The sequence below is a fragment of the Chelonia mydas genome, chromosome 2, assembly GCF_015237465.2.
Source record: "Chelonia mydas isolate rCheMyd1 chromosome 2, rCheMyd1.pri.v2, whole genome shotgun sequence".
NCBI classification, from domain to species: domain Eukaryota; kingdom Metazoa; phylum Chordata; order Testudines; family Cheloniidae; genus Chelonia; species Chelonia mydas.
This window is the reverse complement of record NC_057850.1, coordinates 115,321,037-115,347,939: the sequence shown is the minus strand read 5'-3', so window position 1 is coordinate 115,347,939 and position 26,903 is coordinate 115,321,037. Positions and strand designations below refer to the sequence as shown.

Sequence of the window (26,903 nt, the reverse complement as noted above, 5' to 3'; positions counted from 1 at the left end):
CCCAATTTTTCACACTTGCTATCTGGTCACCCTACCACCCCTTCACCGACCAGAGGAGTCTTCTGAGGGTGCCAGTGATCTCTCCCATCTCAGCAGGAGGCTGGTTGGAGCACTGGGATTTCCAGGGAAAGGACTGTTCATTGCCTTCACCACCCCCAGGCAGCAAGGCCTGAGCCTGCTCAGGAGAGAGGGGTTAACTGGTAGTGAGGGGGAGGTCACCCACCCAGCGGGTGGGGCTTCTTGGCCATGTGATGGGAAAAGCCCCTCATCACAAGGAAACCCTGTGTATGTGGCAGTTGGTTGGGTCTCCCTGAGCCCAATTTATCATAGCACATTTTTGGACAGGCAGGGATCTTAGCAACTCTCTTCCCCTGAAGAGCTGAGTGCTTTAGAGGGGTGGGGAAGCAGGTAGTTGCTCTCGGTGGTATTCCCTACCACTTGAAAGGAGAGGGAGAGGCTAACAACCCACCCCTGCAGGTGTGAGAAGGGGGGAATACTATCAGTCCTTACAGAAAACTCCCATGGTAAGAGGGAGCTGGGTGTGTGGTGCTGAAGCGTTGGGGGAAGGCAGCTGCAGCAGCACAGAGAGGGATTGGTGTGGGCAGCTGCACTACGGGTGGGGAAATGGAGGAGCGAGGAAGGAAAGAGCGCAGGGTTCCCTAGGCAGGAGACAATTGACCAGGGACATGGTTCTGGAGTAGGAGTGGGGTGGGCAGTACTAAGTATCTTCACTACTGAATGGCAAGAATGGCTAGAGAGGGGGTGGGGAGCTGCAGAGCCAGTAGGAATTAGCCACACCCTATGCATCCGATGAAGTGAGCTGTAGCTCACGAAAGCTTATGCTCAACTAAATTTGTTAGTCTCTAAGGTGTCACAAGTCCTCCTTTTCTTTTTCCACACCCTAGTGGCTCTCTGCCCAAATGGCTGAGCTTTGGTAGTGCTCCCAGCTCTTTGTTTACACAGCTAAATGGTATGGGGAACTAGCAGGCAATCTGAAGGGAATTTCCCTGCAGGCCATAAAAGGGTCTGAAAACCCAGACTCTGTGGGAGATCAGTGGAGTTAGCAGGTCTGAGCTTCCAAGGTTGTTGTCCTTCCATTGTAAGCTCTGCATAATGCTGCTTCCACTGCTTATCTATCCTTGTTCTGCATAGCTCCTCTGACCACAATGCTAGTCTGGTCCACCTGATTGACAGCTATGCCCCCCCTCCCCTAGTGAGATCAGCTGCAAAGCCACTTCCTTCTCCATTCAGATCCTTCCTGAAGACCATCTCTGGTACTATGCCTATGGGAAACTAGTTGATGGCTAATGGAGAGTTTGAGTCATTAATGTTTATATATTTAGCCACCTTGTCTGCATACATTGTACTTCTTCCTTCTACTGTTTTTTTGTTTGTTTTTTAAAAAACACAGTAAGAGCTCTTCAGGGCTGGGACTATTCCTTTCTTTTGTTTGGAAAACAATTAGCACACTGGGCAGTTACTGGAAAAAAATAATTCTGAGAGGTATATCGGAGCAGGGTTTGGTAGCAGCCTTTCTAGTGAAAGCTACAAAACACTTTCCATGCTGAACATTGGTTTTCAAATACTTGTAACTTTCCAAGATCTAACTCTTACCCTTAAGCCTTGCTATGCTTGATCTCTTGCTGCAGATGAATTTTCCAGCAAGGCCTGAGCCAAATCCCTTTAGCCACTTGACTTAAAGGATGGGGCAGGGAAAAAAAACAAAACACTTTTCTTACTAAAGAAAAATTCAATCTTTTGTGACAACAGAAAGAGGTGAAAGTTGAAACGTGGCATGGCCTAGTCCTAAACAAAGACTTCTAAAGCAGGGTCATGGTAGACTTGTCCAACAACTGCAGCAGTTTGCACAGAAGCAGAACAAAATAAAACATCCAATAAAGCTTCTGTCAAGTAAGCCAGCCATATTCAATATTTATAGGGCCTAAGAACTTTCCCAGACTGCAGATCCCTTGTTGCTGCTTTAATTTCTTTCTGTGTTGGAAGGTGGAATTTCTGTTCTGGTATCTGAATAGTGGAGGGTGTGCTGTTTGGTTGTTGTTGTTGTTTTTAACACAGAAGGCCATGATTTAGAAAACCATTTATCATTTTGGCAAGATTACACATTTGTGGAATATATAACAAGATTTCACTTTTTATTAAAAATAGATATTTGACAAAAATACACATTCCAGTAAACAAGACTTCTCCACTTGTCATGTGGAAGCAATAAGATGCTAACATGAAAAACTTCCTATACACATAGATCCTTTCAGTGGCTAATTAATTGTCTGATATTTTGTAAGCACATCTCAGATAATTCTTTTTAAGAAACTTCCCTACAGGCAGAACTTTTAAGGTGGGCAATCATCATTTGCTCCAACAGCCATTTGAAGCCAATAGTCCAGGCTCCTAAAAACAACAAAATTGTACAAATTCTCTCCTCCCTTTTGGAAACCATGTTCACTTTCTCTCCAAGAAACAGGGCTGTCTGCAAAGCCATGCACGGTTAAGGTCACCCACTGAGCCAATTTTGGTTCATCAAAATAGCAACTGGAAAAGAAAAAATACATTAACTTCTAATTAGAATGGAGCAATAAGTTATATTGAAGTACACCAGAATGGAATTAGAGACCTAACTACTTAACTGAAATGTATAACTAAAGGAGTTAAAAATCTCTCTTGGGTTTACTGAAATGTGGGACACTCACTAGTGTGATGAGCATCTTATTGGAAAACAAATGTGTTTTATATGAGAAATTCCAACTGTGTCACACCATTTTAGAAGGTACATACAGAGAGCACAAAGGGCTGTAGTTTTCCTGCTGAGGCACTGAGGCTCTAGCATTCCTTCAGACCCTTAATATTACCTTAAATTAAATATTTATGAGACTGCTCAGTTTAAATATTTTAATGTTAACTGTTTATGTAAAACTGAATGAAAAACAAAAGAAACGGGACCAAATGCCATTTCACAATGAAGAACTTCACCCCTGAAGATTTATATTGTATCATGTACTTTGACACATGTAACTGTGAGCTGTACTTTAATTAAAAATACTTGTTTGTTTGTTTGTTTGGTATTTTAAAATAGAAACCAGTTTTTCTGAGCCGCCTCTGCCAGCCACCATCTTGTAGGGAATTGGCATTATTTGTGACTGGTATAATAGAACAATCCAATGTCAGTGTGGAAGACATATGGAAAGAAAATCTGGTGAATGGACTCTTTTTGTGGACTAGTACTTCAGCCACCAGAAGGGAACCAGACTACAAATCATAAACTGATATTAATAAAGGCTAGGCATTGTCCAGTGGTCTTAAGACTGGGAGCCAGAACACCTGTGTTTTAATCAAAGCTCAGCGTGACTTGCTGTAGGAGTTGAAAATTTGGCTGTGACTTGTCCAATATGACATACGGTGGGTCTGATTTTCATAAATGCTGAGCTCCCACAACTTCAACTAGAGTTGTGGCTGCTTAACACTTAAAAAACCCCAATCCTAGAATATCTCAAAGTTGGGTCCCCCAAAGCTGAGGTATTCAAAATCAGTTGTCACTTTTGATAATTTTGGCCTTAACCTCTTTGCTTCAGTTTCCCTATATGTAAATTGGGGATGGTATACTTTACTTACCTCTCTGGGGTGCTGAAGATTAGTCTTTGTAAAATACTTTGAAGGGGGAAAATATTAAAATTGTAAATATGTTATAATAATGTACCTCTGATGGCCCTTACCACAGCTGTTCCAATAACTGAATTATCTTCTCTGGGAGTATAAAGCCAGTGATTGTGCACAAATAGGCTTGCTCCACTACTGTGCTGGGCTGAGGACAGCAATAGGTTGATAAGAAACTAAATGACTTGTTGTCTCTGAAAACAGAAAGAATCTGGATAAGGATAGTACAAATTTTCTACACCAACACTACCATTTTCAGAGTTGTGCATCAACCATGAAGCACCTAAATACATTTAGACCTCTAAATAAATGGTCTGCTTTTCAGCCGTGCTGAGCACCTGTGAAAAATCAAGTCACTTATTTAAGGTATCTAAAGACTGAAGTGCCTATTGTCAGGTATCAAAGGTAGAAAATTATGGCTTATGTTTTTTTTTTAAATATTTAAGATCAAGGCAAGTTCAGATACTTACAAACCAACTTTGTTGCAAACAGCACCTAGCCATTCAAACAGTTCCTGTGCACTGCATGACTCTTCCAGCTTTCCTTGCAGTTCATTACTATGGAGCACTGGACACTGCAAATTTCTTAATGTGCTGAATGTTGTTTTTGGTTGATGGGCTTGTATTTGATTTTTGGAAAAGTATGACACCAGTGTTGATCCTTCTGTACCTAACAACACAGACCACAAAAAGTTGTTATAAAACTGCAACACCAAAGGAACACCGAGTATCAAACTAAACAAACCTTTACATGTATTTGTAAAGGAAAGAAAGATGTGTGAGATGCTCTATATGATGTACTGAAATTAAAACTGCTTACACGCTGTTTATCTACCTGTGCCAGAGCCCTAGATTTTTCATCTTCTTCTCTTTTCTTGGAAATGAAGTACAGTTTCAGATCCAGCAAGCTCTATAGAGAAACCTTATTGAGCCGTATTTGTATAGTTCAATTTGTCATTAGAAACAGTTAAGGCAGTTTACTCTGGTCAAAATAAAAATTAAACTCATGTATTATGGAACATCTTCAAGGATGAGTGTTTGTTTAATGTTTCCAAATACACAGCCATAGGAAAGGAAAAATTAAGCTTTTCCCCTTGTTCTTTCTCTATAAAAATGCAAATGGAGAGTCTGATCATCCCACCGAAACATTAACCAGATTTAGAGGCTTAGATGACAATTTATTACAAATAGGACATCACCATCTGAATATAGTTTATCACTAACATTGTGTTTTGAGTCTGTCCTCTTTTCTCCCACACCATCTCTTCAAGATATATTAACAGACTCACAAGCAAGATATCCAACTGGTAAAAAGCAATTTTTATAGTGTCCCTGCCTACACTTTGAGATCCCTGGATGAAAGGAGAAAAACAATACTAAGTCTCCTTTTGAAAAAGATAGTTGCGGGCTGTTCCTGAAGAGATGCTCTACATAGGCCACCAACAAGAGGGCTTGTAATCTACATGTCAGAGGAACAGCATAGAGCTGCTTGAAAAATGGTAACTTTTCCCCATGGAAAATTTCAAATTTTCCGCAGAAATTCAAAACATAAAAAAATTTCTGTGGAAAACCAAAATATTTTGACTTGGAAATACTGCCACAGTGCCTTGTGCTCCCATTCTCCTTTATAGGCCAGGCTTCCTGGTTGATATTGTACCACTCCTATAGTGTACCACAGTTTCCCCTTTTGGAGAGGGGAGGCAGTCAATCATGGCAGACGAAGCCAGGCCAATGAGCCTGGCCTACAGAGGAAAATGGGGACATGAGGCAAACAAGTTACAATTCCCATGAGGTACCACTGCAGTACTTTCAAATTTTTGATAAAAAAAATAATAATAAAAAAACACGGTCAAAAACCAGTTTCAATGGAAAATTTGTAACCAGCCTTACAAAAGCCCAATAGCAGGACATACAGTGGTTGTATGCTAATTTCAAAATCAAACAGCATTTGCAGTTTTCTTCCTGACAAATTTTACTTCATGTCACTGCACCTTTGAGGTGCCATCAACAAGAGTTTGTTCTTTAAGTAACAAAATGCCACTATATTACAAGTTTACAATCCAAATAAGAATGATATCTAATTATTGGTGCATGCAGTGTTGTTGTAGCTGTGTTGGTCCCAGGATATTACAGAGACAAGATGGGTGAGGCAATATCTTTTATTGGACCAACTTCTGTTGGTGAGAGAGACAAGCTTTGTAGCTTACACAGAGCTCTTCACACAGCCCAGACCCGAGGAAGAGCTCTTTGTAAGCTAGAAAGCTTGTCTCTCTCACCAGCAGAAGTTGGTCCAATAAAAGATATTACCTCACCCATCTAATTTTATGTCATCCATAGTTAATATTCTAATATTCTTCTAATATTACAGTTCATTCTCATTACCTGTGTTATGCCAGGACAGCAGGAAATCAAATTCTAAAGGTTTCTTCTCTTTCAAGGCCCAAAGCACTCTTTTATGTTTCTTACTATCAGGATCAAAGGCCGAGTCAGTCAAGTCAATGGTAACAACTGTAAAAGATGAATGGGCAAATTTTACTCAACAGAGCTCAGCTTTAATATTCAGATTCTATGAGAATTATCAGAGTACTAGAATATGTTGTCAACTACTTTTTATGGATACACTTTGTTTTTCCTTTTAAGTTAACCCTCCATGCCTTGTAGCATTCTCTCAAAATCTTAGTCATACAGCTGTTGCTCTCCATTTTGCAAATGAAGATTTTTCTCTCTTTATGCTGATGTAGAAGACATTACACTGCTGCCTTTTGTTAACTTTTCTGCTTGTGTCTCAGCTTCACTGTGCAGAAATCAAGGGAAAGTTGTGGGGTTTTGTTTGTCTGGTGGGTTTTTTTTTTAAAGTTATCTGCTTTCTAAAACCAGCAATGAGCAGCTCACTTTTGTGAGGGAAATGAGAAAAGGGGAGCTGTCATGCCAAAATAGTGGCTTTAAAAAAATACTGGCACCAGACCATTGGCATTTAAGGAAAAAGCTATAGCTTACAGTACCAGCAAAAGCCATACTTACGGCTTCAGCACTGTTTCCATTATGAGCCTGTTTTCCCACACCCATTGGTCCCAATCCAAAGATGAATTTAAAAAAAAAAACCTGAAGAAATTTTGAGCTATTTTTAAGTTCAATGAATTAGCATTATTTCCTATTTTGCTACTAGTTGTTTTTATGCAGATAACTTAAAGCCAACAGCACTCTGAAAGTTAATGTTTGCTTGTAATTAACTTTCAATATGTACGGCCCTTCTAGGTTTGCGGGGGAGGATATGAACTAAAAGAGTTATGACTGATTTTTTAGAAATCACTAAGCATGTCCACAGGATATCTGCTAAGAACTGCAAATTTTCTTTACCGTGTGCAAGGCATTGAGGCTATTTAAAGGATAATTTGCCTGAGAAAGATTTTAAGTGTCACAAACACACAAAACAAAATCCTCTCTCTCTCTCAACAAAAGGGGTCTCTTAAGTTTAGGTTTTTTCTTTGCAGTTTCTGCAGCATTCTGCTAGGTGCAAGCTTTCATTAAGTTTTTTTGTTTTTCTGCTGTGAAGATGTGACAGATTTATGTTTCTGGGGAGGGGCACATTATTTTGTGACAAAGATACAGAGATCGCATACAGAATACAAAATGCAAAAATGCTCACATCCTACATTATTGCAATACGAGGGATATATAATTAAAAATAAATAAAGAAATGCAGAAATTAAGTTCTTACAATATCAATGAGATATTAAATATACATGTTCTATTTGTGCTTTTCTTGTTACTTGTGTAGTTTACATATTTCTCTTAATATGTGTATGGTGTGTGTACACAGGGAGAAAACATTCCAGAGATTAACCAAATTTAGACGAATCAAAGCTTAAACTCAGATAGTTTGGTGTCCTATTGTTGGATCATATTAAAGAAGTTCTGTATTAAAATCACAAATGAGTTTGATTCCCCATAGTTTAAATTCCAGGGTATTACTAATTAAGAGGTCTCTTGGTTTTTGGTACTGTTTCTCTCCCTCTATGTGTGAAACTTGCAAGCTGCTAATTGTGTTAGTACATTCTAAGACAGAGTCTGTTCTCAAAGCAATTCACAGAGAGAGAGAGACTCAAAGCAATACTCTAACAACAGAAACAGCACCCAGAAACTCCCCGCCCTTTTGTTGTATTAACAATTGTGATTAAAATAGAGATAGAGGATGTATGTGGATGGATGCTTGGTGTGGATAATAACTAAATGATCAGGGAGGTGCCAGCCTAAGAATCCAGTGTCCATCGGCTGAAGAAGGCGTGAAGTGGAAATAACCAGAGGACCCCCGGAGGGCAGACTGGAATCCACCCAACAGCCTCAAGAATGGGAGAACCAAAGAACAAGATAACATCTTGGAGCCATCAGGAATGTGCTATCTGCTGATTGATTCAGCAACAGCATGATGCAGCAATTCCCATAGACTGGCATAGGAAGAAATCCCTATAAAAATAGACTCTAAAAAGTGAGAACTTTGGGGTCTGATTCTGCAAACCAACTTCCAGGAGCATCAGATGAGCATCTGACAAGGCCCTGCTCCCTCCTCATGTCCAGGCCACCTGGCCAGTGGCTTGGCATGAGCAACTCTAAGGCTGGTAACTATGATAACAACTTTGCAGAACCTGTGTGTGTGTGTGTGTGTGTGTATGAATGAATGTGTGAATAAATATGAGATTGAATGGAATGTTATAGCTATAACTAACTGCTTACTATGATAACAACCTTGCAGAACCTGTGTGTGTGTGTGTGTGTGTGTGTATGAATGAATGTGTGAATAAAGATGAGATTGAATGGAATGTTACAGCTGTAACTAACTGCTTACTATGATTCTTTCTGTATTCACAATAAATGTGGTATTTTGCCTTTTTCCCTTTAATAAGATCCTGCTGGTTTTTATTTTATTGGTACAACACTATTAAGACCCTTTATAAATGGATATTAATATTAGAACAGGTGCTGTTAGTGTAAACAATACTTACTATATCTCATGACTTTTTTACCAGAATACTGAGATGGACGACCTTGTAGTCCAAGTTCCTCATATGTGTCCTTGTCTACTGATATAATTAGTTTTCCTATGAACAACAAGGATTTTTGTTAGTACCAGTTATCGCTTCCATAGCTCCCTTTTAAGTCTTTGAGAGTCTCATGCTGTATACAGTTAAACCTGGATAACTAGGTGTTAGTAATGTAATCCAGGCGCCTTCAGTTCCAGTTAAATGGATCACAAAGAGTAATCCTTGAAAAAGATTATTGTTGGTTGTCAAAAAATGTCTTATGAATTAGCATGAGTGAACCCTAAATAACATAATTCCTGAGTGGTGCAATTACCCTATGTAACTTTGCCATGTTACTACTGTCACCTGTATCTTCCCTCCTCCCAGCTATTTCCTAGTGTTTGTTATATTCATTTACTGAATCCTGTGTTCAGTTAGGCCCTGATTCTGCAAACACTCACAGGCTTGAAGTGACTGCTGTGCTTTAAACTTTTTGACTTCAATGGGCCTACCCAGGTGAGTAAAGTTAGGCACATAAGTGTCTGAAGGTTTGTGGCTTAGACTGAAAACACTTTGGTGCATTGATGGCGCCATCCTTTGCCGCTGTACAGCATTTAGCACAATGGAGCCCTTGATCCTGGCTGGGGTCTTTGGACACTACCACAAAATAATAATATTGAGTGTCAAAAAGGACTGAACTGTGATATCACACAGTGTCTAAATCATGGACTCCAGAATGGCTGTGAATATTATTTTGAAACATTTACATGTTGCTAGCACCCAGTGACCGCAATCAGGATCAGATTTCCATTGGGTTAGTGGCTATATATACTTACAAAAGATGATATCCCTACTGCAAAGAGCTTACATGAAGAATTTCAGTTTACTTGTGCTCTGCCAAACACTTGCTTTTTTTTGGCAACTGGGTTATGACAATTAGCAAATGAGACTAAAAATAAAAGGATATGAAAAGATTTACATTTTTACTGTAATTGATGTAATATGTATTGTATAATATGTTGAAATCTCAAGACGGATGGAAAACAGTGAAATGAAACAAAGCTCTCCATTACTCTCACGCGTAAAATGCTTAATTATACTCTGAGAGAAGTATTACTCAGTACTTTTAAGTACTAAATATTTCATCATAGTATTTTGAGAAATATACCAAAATCACCTGACCTATATTTTTTAAGGGGACAGCATCAACTTAAAATGGTTTAGATTTTAGAGTTTGTAAAAAGCAGCCTTTAATAAAGTTTCAGACGAACAGAAATGCTGTTTTTTTAATTCCAGTGAAAAGAGTTTTCACACAAATATTCCTCTATATCATAAGCAACCCAAGGTTTGCAGCACTGACCATTTGAAATGATAAGTAAAAGTGAAATTGACTTAATTGAGTTTACTGTCCATGATGTAAGAAATTAAATAAATCAAGAGCATGAATAACAAAGAGTAACTTTAATTTTTTTAATATTTCATTTTAATAATTACTAGTAAACATAGGTAAAGAAATGTACTCATGATTTTTCCAGTTGACAGTACCGCTTTCAAAAACCCAAGTAAAAACAAAACAAATCAAAGGCATTAGTCAATGTCTATGTATAATGAATAGTATGAATTCATACCAGTTGGTAGTAGAGCAGCAGCATTATCTTGATCAATTTTTGTGTTGTACGTAAGAGCATAGCATGAACCTTTAACACAAAGTAACAGTAAAATACAAGGTTATACAGTTCTCAAAAGATATACTGGAAATATTTAAGTTAGACTCATCTCAAGATAAATAAACCAGTCAGTTGCTGTTTAGATCCTGCTTGATTTCTGCACTGAAAGTAACTAGCCTTCTCCCACTACGGTACTTTCATGTTGCCTCTATAAATGTGACAGTGACATTTTCAGGGTTTTATAACCTAGATAAAATCCATTCCAGCCCAAACTTAAAACACTTTATTTCAACCTGGAAGTGATTCTTTTCACCAAATTAGAAAAAAATTTGGTCCAACCATTTTTCAGATATTGGGTCACACTGAAAAATAAAGAGGACAATGTTGTTATCATGGACATTTTTTTTTCCAGTTGTGTACCACAACCACCTTCATCTTCTAAAATCAAGAGCCCAGTCCTGTAATCTTGGCACATGAGTGGTCCCATTGCTCGAATAGGAACTGCTGGCACAAGTACTATTCAAGAGAATAAGAGCAGCAAGAAAGAGGGTCCTAAATTTAGCAAGTAATTAATCCTTAATGGAGGGACAACTACTTTCCTTTAAAATCAGCTTATTTGAAAAAATGCTTTGCTCCACGATTGAGTCCTAAGTAATAGGGAACTTTTTGGCATCAACAAAATGGTGGATGTCTGCTATCAACATGCCTTTTCCTCAGAGTGTTAAATATCAAAGGCAGGAGACTTGTTGTTCCATCTTTGAAGTTCAAGATGGAAGAAGGACCAGAGGGAGAAACCATTTCTATGTGCAGATTTACATGCCTTCTTTGGAACTTGCAGATTTTATCCATAATTAATATCTCTATAATGACATTTAACAAAAGACCCAGAACTTCACAAGATGATTAGAAACTATATGGAGAAGAAACACTTCACTAATATCTGAAATGCAGTCACCTCTAGGCTGGAAGACAGCTGCGATTAAACAATAACAGCAATACATCACTACAGTTCAGGACATAAAGCAAACCATAAATCATACCCAATTGAAAGTGCAAGGAGAATTCAGGTAGGCAGACTGTAATTACTCAAATGGAACTGAGTTAGAGCACCAGGGCTAACCTTCCTTCATTCCATTCCTGTAAAGAATGCCACAGGCCTTACACATGTTCATCTATTCTTATTCCTGATAGGTCAGGAGATCTCAAACCTTAATAAGAGTTTTGATTTTACATCTTGCTTCTCCCTTTCACCCATGTACAAACACACGTCAATGCTCGCTGTACCTTAGTACAATAGTTTTTCAAACTTTTTTCTGGGGACCCAGCTGAAGAAGATTGTTGATGCCCGCGACCCAGGGCAGGGGGTTGGGGTGCAGGAAGGGACTACGGCTCTGGGCTGGGGGTGCAAGCTCTCCGGTAGGGCTGGGGATGAGAGGTTTGGGGTGCAGGAAGGGGCTCTGGGTTTGGGGGGGCCTCAGGGCTGGGGCAGGGGTTGGGGTGCGGGCTTACCTCTGGCGGCTCTCAGTCAGCTGCGCAGCTGGGCTGCAGAGGCAGGCTTCCCACCTGTCCTGGCACTGCGGACTGCGCTGTGCCCCGGAAGCGGCCAGCAAAAGGTCTGGCTCCTACGCAGAGGTGTGCAAGTGGCTTCACATGATTCTCACCCGCAAGCACTGAGCCCGTACCCCTCCTCCACCCCCCCAGCTACCATTGGCTGGTTTCTGACAAGTGGAGAGTATGGAGCCGGTGCTCAGGGCGGGGGCAGCGCATGGAGCCCCATGCCCCCCCACCTAGAAGATGGACCTGCTGCTGGCCGCTTCCGGGGCACAGCGTGGTGTCGGAAAAGGTAGGCACTAGCCTGCCTTAGCTGGGCAGCACTGCCGACGGGATGTCTCGGTTGGCAGTGCTGACCAGAGCAAGGCAACACAGTGCCTTACATGCCGTGACCCAGTACTGGGTTGCGACCCAGTACTGCCTTAGTATATGTTTACACTACAAAAAAAGTGTGTTTTTAACTTGGATTAGTTACCCTGTGGTAGCTAACTTGTATTAAAATATCAGTGAAGATACAGCAACTTGGTTTTTAACTTGAGTTAGCAGTTAGGCTCCTCTTCCTACAGATTTTAATTTGAGCTGCTAACCTGAGTAAAAGCCAAGCTACTGTGTCTTCACTGCTATTTTCACACAAATTAGCTATCGCAGTTAGCTAATCCAAGTTAAGAACACTTTTTTTTGCACTGTAGACACACCCTAAATAACTGTTACCTCAAGCTCTCTAGAGCTAGAATCCAAAGAATATCATTCTGAAATCTTGGAATTATTGCTTTAAAACGTTTAATGCTTTACTCTCTAGCTAGTGTTTATGAAATCATTCCTGTTAAGAATTATGTGGGGAAAGCTATTGTAAAGGTAAATGCTGTCAGGAGCAGTGTACATTGTCCAAGAACTCTAAGGTGGAACAGAATAAACTGATCTGAGTGTACTACAGGATTCTCTTTGTTTAGTTCTCCCACCTTTAAAAAATTAAGGAAATTCGATTTTTAAAAGAATCACAGTGACCTTGCTCTCTTGCCCCGTTTTCTGTCCATACTCCACCATTTCTTCTATCACTAACCTTTCTCCTCTGCACTATAACAGGTATAATAGCCTATCTGCCAGGGAGCAGAGAGAAGAGGAGAGTGATGCAGACTTCTGTATTTGTTCTTCTCTTCCAAATGCCAAGAATGTCACAGTCCAAACAACTCATAGAAAAAACCCCCTGATGTTATCACAAGCACTTTTTAGTATTCCAGGAAGCACTGCCAAGACATTTGGTTTCATTCATATTCACTGTATGTATTTTTAGCTCCCCCTTACCTTTCTTCACAAATGTATTGATAAATTCATGTGTAACCAATTCATGAAGGGATAAATTCTTCACCAAGTAATACTCTCCAATGTCTGTGATAACTCTTTTCAGTGCTTCTGGAAGAATTCCACATTCAGGGATCAAAAATGACACCTATTCAGACCATATTTGTAATGCAGATTAGATCTTACATATAAACATAGATAATCAAAATTACAAAACAGAGCTGAAGAAAAGAAATAAGCAAACAAAAATTCAGCTCCTCAAAGAGATCAGCACATAAAATAAAAGAGTAAAAGGTATCTGTAGATGGGTGAATGCCCCAAATAGCAAGAGACGAATTCAGCACATTACTAATTTTAAGCTAGCCCCACCCCAGATGGCTTAGAGTTTCAGTTACCAAACCTTATTGTGTAGGACTCGGTTCTCTATTTTGCATAGTTCATACACAGTACAGTGCCATTTAAAGCACTACAGAAAGGGATATTATTGCACAGCATGGTTTTGCAAAGGGTATGGTTTTAAGACAAAATAAAGGTTAGTTTAAAATCTGTTTTGAATGCTTTTTTACCTTTGCTATTTGGGGCATTTACCACATAATGGGTTAAATCTGTCCTTAGTTATGCCCATGCATGAATGGAAATCAGGGTAGGATTTGGTCCATTTTTAAAACAAATACATTCCATAGTGCAAGACACAGATTTAACACTCCCCCAAAAACCTCCTTGATCCATAAAAACTCAGATGAGATCAGGTGCATTCAATGTAGCATGGCTGTTCTCCCAAATTCAAGCAGATTAGGTCCTACTGTGTTTCTTATGAGAAAGAAAGAGGCCAGCATGCAATGCTACCCAAGACAATCAAAGGAGGAGGTACTGCTGCTGTCTACATTATGACCAGTGGTTAGAGCACTCACCCAGGATGAGGAAGACGCAGGTTCAAAATTTCCCCCTCTACCAGGATTTAAAGAGGGGTCTCCCACTTCTCAGGCAAGTGCTCTAACCACTGAGCTATGGGATATTCTGATACAGAGCTCCCCCAATATAGACCTGCTATAGACCACCGGACCAGGGGGATGAGGTGGATGAGGCTTTCTTCCGGCAACTCACGGAAGCTACTAGATCGCATGCCCTGATTCTCATGGGTGACTTTAATTTCCCTGATATCTGCTGGGAGAGCAATACAGCGGTGCATAGACAATCCAGGAAGTTTTTGGAAAGCGTAGGGGACAATTTCCTGGTGCAAGTACTAGGGGAGCCAACTAGGGGGGGCGCTTTTCTTGACCTGCTGCTCACAAACCGGGTAGAATTAGTGGGGGAAGCAAAAGTGGATGGGAATCTGGGAGGCAGTGACCATGAGTTGGTTGAGTTCAGGATCCTGACGCAGGGAAGAAAGGTAAGCAGCAGGATACGGACCCTGGACTTCAGGAAAGCAGACTTCAACTCCCTCAGGGAACAGATGGCCAGGATCCCCTGGGGGACTAACATGAAGGGGAAGGGAGTCCAGGAGAGCTGGCTGTATTTCAAGGAATCCCTGTTGAGGTTACAGGGACAAACCATCCCGATGAGTCGAAAGAATAGTAAATATGGCAGGCGACCAGCTTGGCTTAATGGTGAAATCCTAGCGGATCTTAAACATAAAAAAGAAGCTTACAAGAAGTGGAAGGTTGGACATATGACCAGGGAAGAGTATAAAAATATTGCTCGGGCATGTAGGAAAGATATCAGGAGGGCCAAATCGCACCTGGAGCTGCAGCTAGCAAGAGATGTCAAGAGTAACAAGAAGGGTTTCTTCAGGTATGTTGGCAACAAGAAGAAAGCCAAGGAAAGTGTGGGCCCCTTACTGAATGAGGGAGGCAACCTAGTGACAGAGGATGTGGAAAAAGCTAATGTACTCAATGCTTTTTTTGCCTCTGTTTTCACTAACAAGGTCAGCTCCCAGACTGCTGCGCTGGGCATCACAAAATGGGGAAGAGATGGCCAGCCCTCTGTGAAGATAGAGGTGGTTAGGGTCTATTTAGAAAAGCTGGACGTGCACAAGTCCATGGGGCCGGACGAGTTGCATCCGAGAGTGCTGAAGGAATTGGCTGCTGTGATTGCAGAGCCCTTGACCATTATCTTTGAAAACTCGTGGCGAACGGGGGAAGTCCCGGATGACTGGAAAAAGGCTAATGTAGTGCCAATCTTTAAAAAAGGGAAGAAGGAGGATCCTGGGAACTACAGGCCAGTCAGCCTCACCTCAGTCCCTGGAAAAATCATGGAGCAGGTCCTCAAAGAATCAATCCTGAAGCACTTAGATGAGAGGAAAGTGATCAGGAACAGTCAGCATGGATTCACCAAGGGAAGGTCATGCCTGACTAATCTAATCGCCTTTTATGATGAGATTACTGGTTCTGTGGATGAAGGGAAAGCAGGGGATGTATTGTTTCTTGACTTTAGCAAAGCTTTTGACACGGTCTCCCACAGTATTCTTGTCAGCAAGTTAAGGAAGTATGGGCTGGATGAATGCACTATAAGGTGGGTAGAAAGCTGGCTAGATTGTCGGGCTCAACGGGTAGTGATCAATGGCTCCATGTCCAGTTGGCAGCCGGTGTCAAGTGGAGTGCCCCAGGGGTCGGTCCTGGGGCCGGTTTTGTTCAATATCTTCATAAATGATCTGGAGGATGGTGTGGACTGCACTCTCAGCAAATTTGCGGATGATACTAAACTGGGAGGAGTGGTAGATACGCTGGAGGGGAGGGATAGGATACAGAAGGACCTAGACAAATTGGAGGTTTGGGCCAAAAGAAATCTGATGAGGTTCAATAAGGATAAGTGCAGGGTCCTGCACTTAGGATGGAAGAATCCAATGCACCGCTACAGACTAGGGACCGAATGGCTAGGCAGCAGTTCTGCGGAAAAGGACCTAGGGGTGACAGTGGACGAGAAGCTGGATATGAGTCAGCAGTGTGCCCTTGTTGCCAAGAAGGCCAATGGCATTTTGGGATGTATAAGTAGGGGCATAGCGAGCAGATCGAGGGACGTGATCGTTCCCCTCTATTCGACACTGGTGAGGCCTCATCTGGAGTACTGTGTCCAGTTTTGGGCCCCACACTACAAGAAGGATGTGGATAAATTGGAGAGAGTCCAGCGAAGGGCAACAAAAATGATTAGGGGTCTAGAGCACATGACTTATGAGGAGAGGCTGAGGGAGCTGGGATTGTTTAGTCTGCAGAAGAGAAGAATGAGGGGGGATTTGATAGCTGCTTTCAACTACCTGAAAGGGGGTTCCAAAGAGGATGGCTCTAGACTGTTCTCAATGGTAGCAGATGACAGAACGAGGAGTAATGGTCTCAAGTTGCAATGGGGGAGGTTTAGATTGGATATTAGGAAAAACTTTTTCACTAAGAGGGTGGTGAAACACTGGAATGCGTTACCTAGGGAGGTGGTAGAATCTCCTTCCTTAGAGGTTTTTAAGGTCAGGCTTGACAAAGCCCTGGCTGGGATGATTTAACTGGGACTTGGTCCTGCTTCGAGCAGGGGGTTGGACTAGATGACCTTCTGGGGTCCCTTCCAACCCTGATATTCTATGATTCTATGATTCTATGATTCAATCTCTCATGCTGAAGCTGTTTCACTGCAGCTAAATAATTAAAGTCAATGGAGCAGGGGGACTGGACCCTGGGTCTTCCACCTCCTGGGTGAGTGCTCTAACCACTGGGCTAAAAGTTATAACCAAACACTAGATTTTAAAATGGGATCCAATCTGGTAAGCAGCCTCTGAGCACATCTACTAGATCAAGCTCCACCAGCAAGTTAGGCAAGTGAACACCTATCTTCCCCAGTTCACAGGTTACTCTGGCAGGAGACAGGATTCCAGATAGAACAAGGCAGCAGTGTGCAGGCCCAGAAGCAGAAACTAAGTAGTTATGGAATTTTTATCCTGAAAATTTAGGTGCTGAGTGAATTTAGGCACCTACAGGGTTTGGCTGGAGTTTTGTGAATTGCATTAGAGCCTAAAACTGGGACTTAGGTGCCAAAGTCTGATGTTTAGGTGTCTACGTACCTTTGTGCACCTAGTCCTCAGCTACTAAGGTGATGAGCATAGTATAAGAACCCATACAGAATGGAATACAGGGGAGCTGGGAATAGGCTAAGTCTGACATGGCAGCACTGAGCTGCCCTTCGGAAGAGCGTGGTAGACCTTGTTAACAATAACACAAAAGTAGTGCTTTGGATGAAAGGAGGGGTGAGACTTGGGAGAAGTGTATTGCTGAGAACGCCTGAAGCTGAACCTTAGTTAAAATGTTTTATCCATTAATTTTCTAATCAGGGTGTGATGCTTCTGTTTGGGTACCCAGAACTGTAAGCCACTGTGTCACCCCCTCTCAGACCCAGCAAGCGAGAGCTTTGCTGCTGCCAAGTAATGTGTCAGAGACCTGACACACCAGCTTTTCTTCTTCACCAGTAAACTCTACAGGACTCTGCCAGTCCAAAACTTGCTTTGCATGTAACAACCAGTGGACCCCAGTTCCCAAGTTCCACAGAGACATCTCTTTGCCGTATCCAGTCCCTCTCACTAGACACTCCCAGAAATTATTAGGTTTGCTGCCTCCAAAAAAGATCGCATGCACATCAGCCTGTTAGGTTAGCTGAGGATTCACTCTCCAATTTAATACACAGCACTGAGATGGTTTTGTAATAAAACAACAATAAGTTTGTTAACAAAGAACAAATTTAAGTGATAATAAATAAGAATAAAAAAACAGGTATGGTTACAAGTGAAACAGAACCAAACAAAATATGCATTCTTGTGGCAAACTTAATTTCAGCAAGTTCCCTTTTCTAAGCAGGTTTCTCATCTATAGTCAGTTTCCAGCTACGCTTGCCTTTTAGGCCAAGAGCATTTTCATAGGCTCAGAGGACACTGACCCCTAAGTTCCTCGGTGACAGAAGATTCAAATCTCTCTTTGTCCCCCTTATATTACCCCAAAGTTCACTGTCTCTTTTTCAAGAGCCAGGAAGGTACAGACTCCATCCCCCATTGTGATCGTTAAGCAATCATCTCCCCAATTGCTAGTTTGATGGCTTTGTTTATCTTATATGTAAATATACTTTTCAGTGTTCTCTGTGAGCAAGCTGGCCAGACAAGTAAAAACACATTGCTTTACCTAGGTAAGGCTGGGCTTTATGTGCTGCCTTCCAAATATGTTTTAAGAACATATTTTCAGCACGCATTTCTAACTCTTTGTACACACGCCATACATATATCATGCAACGATTTTCAGGACCAGCATGTTAACAGTTTGCATATGGCACTTTACACAACACCATTTAGATACAGATTATGACCACAGTATGTTGGGGCAATGAGAGTGTCAGGCCTGATGTGAGTTATGGTATGTTGTGCTCTCTGCTAGTTAGCACTGAGGGGCCTCCAGGGTCACACAGGGATCTGTGGTGACAAGGGAGGGGACAGAGTGGATTTGGGTTTTTCAACAACATTCAGATGGTTTAACTGCAGTTACTTAACTTTGCCAGAAAAGGAAGTGATCATTTAATTTCACAGCCAAGCCAGAGGAGGTTTAGTAAACACAACTACAACTTGCTTACTTGCTGCTGCAATATGCAAATCAATTTGAGTCTAAGAGAGAAGCTATCTCCTTCAAATCTTTTGTTACAGATGTTTGCATGAAATCTTAGGCCCCATTCCAGATAATGCTCTGTGTGACCAACGGGGTCCACGCACAAGGAGTCACTTGTAGGATTGGTACCTTTAATCTTCAGACACAATTTTGCACCCTTACACCCACATGGAACTCCACTGATCTCAATGGGGTTCTGGCTGTGTGCAGCAGTTTGCAGGATCCAGGCTTTAGGTACTGCTGGAGCCAGGAAGATAAATTTACAAATAACTTACACGAGTCTAAAAACTATACTGTGACCCTAACAGGCCCTCAGTGCCAATGGCAGATGGCCCACTGTTCTGTAAACCCTATCAGGCCTGACATAAAGAACGGACACACTGGGTCAGACCAAAGGTACATCTAGCCCAGTATCCTGTCTTCCGACAGTGGCCAATGCCAGGTGCTTCAGAGGGAATTATCAGGTAATCATCAAGTGATCCATCCCCTGTAGCCCATTCCCAGCTTTTGGCAAACAGAGGCTAGGGACACCATCCCTGTCCATCCTGGCTAATAGCCATTGATGGACCTATCTTCCATTAACTTATCTAGTTCCTTTTTGAACCCTGTTAGTGTCTCGGCCTTCACAACATCCTCTGGCAAGGAGTTCCACTGTTTTACTGTGCGTTGTGTGAAGAAATACTTCCTTTTGTTTGTTTTAAACTGCTGCCTATCAATTTCATTTGGTGACCCCTAGTTCTAGTGTTATGAGGAGTAAATAACACTTTCTTATTTACTTTCTCCACACCAATCATGATTTTATAGACATCTGTCATATCCCCCTTAGTTATCTCTTTTTCAAGCTGAAAAGTCCCAGTCTTTTTAATCTCTCCTCCTATGGAAGCTGTTACATACGCCTAATAATTTTTGTTGCCCTTTTCTGTACCTATTTCAATTCCAATGACACACTCATTACATCTACCACATTGCTGTCATGGTATTTTCTGTAAAGAGTGTTGTGTGAAGTATCAAGTGAAAGCTGGTGACACAGTAGTCATTAATATCATTGCATGATGATTCATGCATGCACTATAAAGAGTTATGTATGTGTGCTAGAAATATGTTTCTACAATAAGTTCTGGGAGCAGATTTGATCAAGTTTGTCCTAGACAAAGGGAACGTTGATTTGCCTGTGTCAATAATCAGAGGGGTAGCCGTGTTAGTCTGTATCCACAAAAACAACGAGGAGTCTGGGGGCACCATAAAGACTAACAGATTTATTTGGGAATAAGCTTTCGTGGGTAAAAAACCCACTTCTGCAGATGTATGGACTGAAAATTACAGATACAGGTATAAATATATACTGGCACATGAAGAGAAGGGAGTTACCTTACGAGTGGAGAAGCAATGTTGAAGGCCAATTTAGTCAGGGTGAATGTGGTAATGTAAACTGAGCACAGAGATGCCAGAGACAATGGACCTTTCATTTGCATCTGAGGTAAACACCGGTTATCAAGAGGATGAGGCAATAGCATGGCATCAGCAACCAGAGGACACCTCATAATCTGGACCTCAGGGAGTCAGCCTGACTCTTGGGACAAAGACTATGAACTTTGGGGAACATAAGCCGCAAAAGGACATTTTGCTACTCATAACTGAGGGAACGAAGAGGTCAGTCTCTTTGCATCTATGAACACTGGATCTCCAACCAGATGGGTTGATGATGCTGAGAAGTAGATGTAGGTGAGAAAACTGCTTTAGACAAAGCATGGAGCCTGCTAAGGTTACATAGAGTCTCAAACACTTTATACTTTTGTTTCATTTGTAACCACTTTCGGTTTCTATTATCTCTGCTTAATTTCACTTAAATCTCTGTTCTTTATTAATAAACTTACTTTTGCTTTATTATAAATTAATCTCAGTGCTGTTATAATAAAGAGGTGTGCATCCTCAGCCGAACCAGCAGGCTGGTATGTAGTCTGTCTCTTCGGCGGCAGCAGAGTTGGTAGTTCTGTCAGCATCCAGTGACGGGGGCTGGATGCTGCAGAGAGATGCTTCTGGAGAGTTCGATGTTGTAGTGCACCAACGATTAATCTGCAAGGCCCAGTTTGGGCTGGCAGCATCCTAAGGAGTTTTTTTGACTAGCTAACAGGAGACTGTGGTGGCAGGGAGCCGTCACACACAACACCACCGACCAAACCTCCTTTTGCTAAGGCAGAAAGGATAACAGGGTGACTTACAGTTCTGGACTGCCTCAAGAAAGCATCACAATACCTATCTGCTGTTGGCTTGTTTATCTGTCTTTGACACCTTGTTCAATACATTATATATAGCTGTTAAATGTGATTTAAGTTTTGGAGTTTTTGAAACTCAGCAACTTGCAAACCAATAATGGATCCAATTTGGTTAAATTAAGTCCCAGCATAAGAGACATTCTAGAAGCAACTGCATGTCCCTTTAAAGAAGCATCTCAGAAATGCATACATAGAATTATAGAGAAAAGGTGGGTGAGGTAATATCTTTTATAGCACCAACTTCTGTTAGAGACAGAAACAAATTTCTGAGCTTACACCCGGCCTTAGACTAAAATACCAAATCTACCAGTTGGTAAACACTGATCTTTTCCTTCCCCCATCAACATTATCTTGTTGGATAACCAATGTCAAAGCCTTAGGTGCCAGTAGAGAAGTGATCGGAATTTTTTTTTGTTTTTACCAGCTTGATATATCATCATTTCATCCAAATGATACTCTAAAAGGACATGATTAGATTAAAAATATGAACTACAATCCCACTGACAAATTATAAACTGGATGGGAGAAAGAGTGTGTAAGCAGTGTCAGGATGAGCTCCACCCTGACAACTGGTGGTGAGGTATGGCAAGTTGGGGAAAAAAACTTCAGGGGCCGATCTCATTTGCATAGGCACACCCACCCCGCCTAGACTGAGGCCATAGCTGCCCAAATGGTCACTTTGGCTGCTGTGGGATCCGCAGTGTCTCTGTTATTGGGGCAGGAAGAATAAATTGTTATTACCCTGATTATGGGAACTGTGCTTGGAACTGTACTTGGCCTTTTGTTATGATGGAGGGACTCACCATCAACTAAGTAGCACTCGCTAGGCAAGGGTCATGGGTTCCAAAACTGCGTGAATAGAGAGAGGCTGGGGACAAGTATTAATACTTGGTGGCATGGGCCCCTTGGTGAGGGCCTTACATGCTAATTGCACTTCCTCCTCTCTCCACTGTGGAATATCAGAGCTAATTTTGATTTCATTAGAAGTCTAGTTACAGGCTGCTGAGCTCACTTTGGGCTAATAGTGCACCAGCACTGAGGCTCCCCTACTACAAGCTGAATTCGCCAAAGAGCTGACCTGACTAAGAGCTGAAATCACTGAGCATTGTGTTAAGTAGTGGGGGAGCCTGAAGATATATCGTGGAGCAGTTTGCGGGACGGCTGGAGTGCCTTGTGGACAGGCTGGCGGAGCAGTTCATAGGACGGCGGGAGCTGTTGGGGGGACGCAGAGCAGTTCGTGGGATGGCGGGAGCTGCTTGTGGGCCGCGGAGCTGAGCGAAGGAGTTCGTGGGGCGGCTGGCGGAGTGGAGCGAAGGCCTATGGAGCTGTGGGGCGGTCAGCTTCAGATCATGTAAGGTGCCTCTTACCCCCGTCCCATCTCCACCCAGGGTGGGAGGTAAAAGCCCCGCAGATAAACTTTCAAACTCTGGGGCTGCCCTGACCAGGGACAGAGACTTTTGGGTCATTGGACTTTTGGGACTTTGGGTGATTTGGGGTTGCTGGACTCAAGAACCAAAGGGAAAGGGGCATGCCCCAATTTGCTTGGGGGTTTTTTTTTTTTGCTCATGGGTTGTTATGAATCCTGTTGGTGGTGTTTCCCCAACATAATGCCACATTGTTTCTCTCTGTTATTAAAAGGCTTTTTGCTACACTCAGACTATGTGCTTGTGAGAGGGGAAGTATTGCCTCTTGGAGGCGCCCAGCGGGGGTGGTATAGATTTGTCCCAGGTCACTGGGTGGGGGCTCGAGCCGGTTTGCATTGTGTTATTGGAATGGATCCCCTAGATATTGAACCCGGCCCTTGTTGCTGCCAACTCTGACGGGCAGAAGGGTTACAAGTGTTTTGTTGAAAATACTATATCAAGTTTTGGGGGCTTTCCCTCTTTGTTTTAAAAATCTATCACTCTGCAAAGAAAAAAAAAGGGGGGAAGGGAATAGTCACACACAACTTTATTCATCCATCCATGAAGAACTGCCCCAAGAGCGGAGCTGGAATAATCAATGAAGCGGATGTGCATGGAAAAATTGGCAATACAAACCTTTACATAAAAAGGAGGCTGTTGGCTCAGCTATTTTAATTTTAGTGTTTTTTTTGAAGAGGAAGGGAAAGAGAGATCAGCGTCTACACCACTGGTAGATTTCGGGTTGTTAGTATGTCAGTCTAAGGCCAGGTCTACATTACAGAGACTACAGCAGCACAATTACCACTGTAACTAGGCCGGCATAACCAGCCTTGAAAACGGAGCAGGTTAAACGGGGGGAGACCCCTCATGTTGGCCTACGCTTATAATTCAGGGGGCCAGACCTACAGTCCCGGCATCGCAGAGGGGGCAGCAGAGCCGCGTCTACACCAGGGGCTTGCCCCAGCAGAGGGCGGCTAGGAAGCCAGCCCCTGACAGGCACCTAGAAGCGGGGCTGGGAGGGAGACACCGAGCGCCTTCACCAGCCAGCCAGCCGCCCCCGAGCCGCAGGAGTCCGATCAGGGGGAGGGCGCCCTTCCCGCTCCCCAACCGCTCGCTCGCGGGCAGAGCGCCCCCGGCCCCCACACTCACGCGGCAGTTGTAAGCGTGGCTCCGCACGTGCGCCGCGTGCCGGGAGCGCTCATGCCGCACGTGGCTTTTCTCGCACACCAGCAGGTGCCGCGGGGTCTCGCGGAGCCGCCGCAGCGCAACCGACATCCTGAGTCCGCGCGCCGCGCAGCAGCCGCCAATAAGGAAGCAGCGGGGGCTCCCCGTCGCCCCGCCCCACGTCCGCGGCGGGAGGAGGGAGGCAAGCAGGCAGGCGGAGGAAGGGGGGGCGAGGCAGTGCGGTTACTTCCGGCGCCCTTCCAAACTCAGAACAGCTGTTTCCGGTGTAGCCTCGGCTCTGGCTACCCGTGTAATTACTGAGAGAGGGGGTGAGCATGCGCAGTAACAGCTGGCGAAGTTGCTGCAGCCCTCCCCATGTGCAAAACGGGATAAAATAGGGACAGAACAGGGGGAGCAAGGTTGGGGGTGCTTGGATGCCGTAGCAGGGTGCAGTCACCCACACAGGGCCGGGCATTTAAGGCACAATGTAACCCAGCACCCTCATAATCTGTGTCAGAAGCTGCTTTCTGAAGAGCCCATCCAAGGCCTGTCCTACCTGCTCCACCAAGGGTTAAACGTTTTTGGATCTGGTTTTGGTGTTGGCATTCTTGCCAGCCACTAGCATTTAAGAATCACAACAGGCTGAAAGAATCATGAGATTTGCTTTACAATCATGAGATCGTTATTTTAAAAAAATGGTGTTCTTTTTATTTGTTATCTGGTTTGTGAGCTTTTTAAGGCACACTTGGGTCATGTTTTCAAGGATTTCTTTGCAACTATCAGCCTTAGAAACTTCCTTTTTTCAAGATGAAAGTTGAGATTTTCACAGAATGACTTGACTCCAGCGTCTTGAGGTTTAAGAAGAAAAATACAAAATATTGCAAAAGTTGTGATAAAAATTGCAAGCATTGGTAACAGTGAGTTAATATTTCTATTTAATCACTGCAGGAGTTGAAGCTTTAAGAAAAACACAAACTATCTTAAGACTCACAATAAAATTATTACAGGAGGTAACCCTGCTGTAGCAACCTGCTAAAGAGTTGATTCCGTAAAGAGTTAAACATTTTCACCTGTGGTTTTGATGTTTAAAAGAACTGTGTCATCAGTTTTAAAGGGAACAAAAAAGCTAATTGTCTCACCAAATGCAAAACAGAGAAGTGAAAGGGGTTGGGGTGCTGCTGGCACAATGCATCAATCCATCCATGATCAATATGTCATTTGTGTTTTTAGACTGTTGCATCTTCTGTAGTTATTTATATCAGTGCAATGTGAATTCAAAGCGGATGTATTATGCTGTTCCATAATTAATTTTGCATTCATGTCACAGTGGGGTAAATCGCTACATAGGGTACGGGGTAAAGGAAAAATCAGGCCCTCTGCATGAGTGACTGCTACACTGACAACTTAGGCCATGTCACTACCACATCCAATTTACAGTCTCCTAAACGTTGGGTATATAGTTGAAGCCTCCAAAATGTGTAGCAAACAGCTAATGTGCCTATTTTGTGCCACACAGACATAAAATTATACGGTTACAGCTCCGAAATGATACACAACGTGAGGTGAGAACGATGACACATTAAGTGGCATTTTGGCTAGAGTGGAGCAGCAAGAGGGAAGAAACAAAGGAGCATAATACTGCTATGAGAGATGGCCAACCTGCGGACAAATGAGTGGTAAGTGTAAAGAGGAAGACAGAGCACCAGGACTATGGATCAGACACTTGATGACAGATTGGATATGTGGGAAATTGAGGAGCGTCATCGTGGAACCCCGCCCCCAGGACATTATTAATAGTGGTACATGTCATATACCCCCCCCCTTCACACACATATAAGTCCCCTTTGTTGACAACAGTACATTGCATAGGACATTGCCCTCATACAGACCCGTGCATTGATAATGGTACAATCCATAGGAACCCTCCCCCCACACACAATGATAGCATTTAGGAAACCCCCAGACACACTAATAATGGAACAATCCACAGGAAGCCACACTGGTACTAAATACATCCTATAGCAGAGTTTCTCAGACAGGGGGTCCACAAGTCATGTCCAGGGCCACCGGCCCCAATGATCAACTCTTCCCCCTCCCTCCCAGTGCCTCCTACAAGCCTCGGAACAGCTGTTCAGACGCATGCAGGAGGGAGGGGAAGGAGTGGGGACGGGGCATGCTCAGGGAGGAAAGAGGAGGGCAGGGATGGGAAGGGGGGGGGCGGGGAGGGGGTCTTGGGGGAAGGGGTAGAGTGGGGGTGGCGCCAGGGGCTGAGCAGGGGGCTTGGAAGTCCAGAAAAAATTTTAAATAAAAATGGGGGTCCTCGGATTGTTAAAGTTTGAGAACTGCTGCCCTATAAGATTCCCCAGTCCCCCAAACCCACAGATATAGGAACATAGAAATTTCTCTCTTTACACTGCTAGTGGTAGTCTGTTCACCCACCTTCTCATGCTCATAGACTTTAAGGTCAGAAGGGACCACCAGGATCAATGTGACCTGCTGCCCACTGCAGGCCACAGAATCTCACCCACCCACTCCTGTAATAGACCCATAACCTCTGGCTGAGTTACTGAAGTCTTCAAATCATGATTCAAAGACTTCTCTGCAGGAAGCACCAAACACACACTGACAGTGGTGAAGCCTGCAGCACAACTCCCTCAGTAGCAGTATGTTTTAAAGAGCAAACGGGGGAGAGGCAATTGGCTGTAGAATGCTTAATCTGGGCAGGTGCCTTCTATCAGCTTTGCCCTCTCCCCTCTTCCCCCCAGGATTCCCACCATGTGCCAGTAAAAATGGCTGGATAATTTAAAAAGTATTTTTATTTTATGTGACACTTGTCAGGCCCTCTGCAGGGAAGAATCAGCCTCCTGAGGGATGTGACAGGACTCCACTGAAGTGCTGAGCAAACAGTGGGCATGTGAGGCACTCGCAGCATGTATTGGCACCATGTGGGAAGTTTTGGGGATTATGGACACCTAGAGGGATATGTCAAGCAAACAGGGATGTTTCAGAGTCCTGCTGGATGTGTTGGGCACCTCATGAGATGTGTCAAGCACCTTGTCACTGTGGTAGACACCTCACAACCCCGCATAGGAAGTATCTGGCTCCCGAGGCTGTCGAATGTGTTGGAACTGCATGAGACAGGCCAATATGCATTGGGACTCTGTTCAGGTGTGTCAGAATCCTGTGGAGACTTATCAGGACTCTGTGAGTATTAACATGCATCCAGTTTTTGCAGGATTTTA

At 43.0% G+C, this 26,903-nt stretch overlaps 1 protein-coding gene across 3 annotated transcripts in view; it reads right to left on the bottom strand.

Annotated features, from left to right (window-relative positions):
• Positions 1–2,136: 2,136 nt before the first annotated feature.
• RPP40 (ribonuclease P/MRP subunit p40) overlaps positions 2,137–26,903 on the bottom strand; it is a 54,743-nt gene continuing 29,976 nt past the window's right edge. For 2 of the 3 annotated variants that reach the window (XM_043540167.1, XM_043540166.1), the window contains exons 3-9: positions 13,207–13,314; positions 10,315–10,383; positions 8,669–8,764; positions 6,051–6,176; positions 4,140–4,338; positions 3,729–3,863; positions 2,137–2,550 (exon numbers count right to left, since the gene is read on the bottom strand). In XM_043540167.1, coding sequence (XP_043396102.1) covers positions 2,352–2,550; positions 3,729–3,863; positions 4,140–4,338; positions 6,051–6,176; positions 8,669–8,764; positions 10,315–10,383; positions 13,207–13,314 — 932 coding nt within the window. In that variant the 3' untranslated portion in view covers positions 2,137–2,351. Of the gene's footprint in view, positions 2,551–3,728; positions 3,864–4,139; positions 4,339–6,050; positions 6,177–8,668; positions 8,765–10,314; positions 10,384–13,206; positions 13,352–23,646; positions 23,930–26,903 lie in introns of those variants that run through there. The other variant, XM_007058835.4, reaches the window with a different exon arrangement.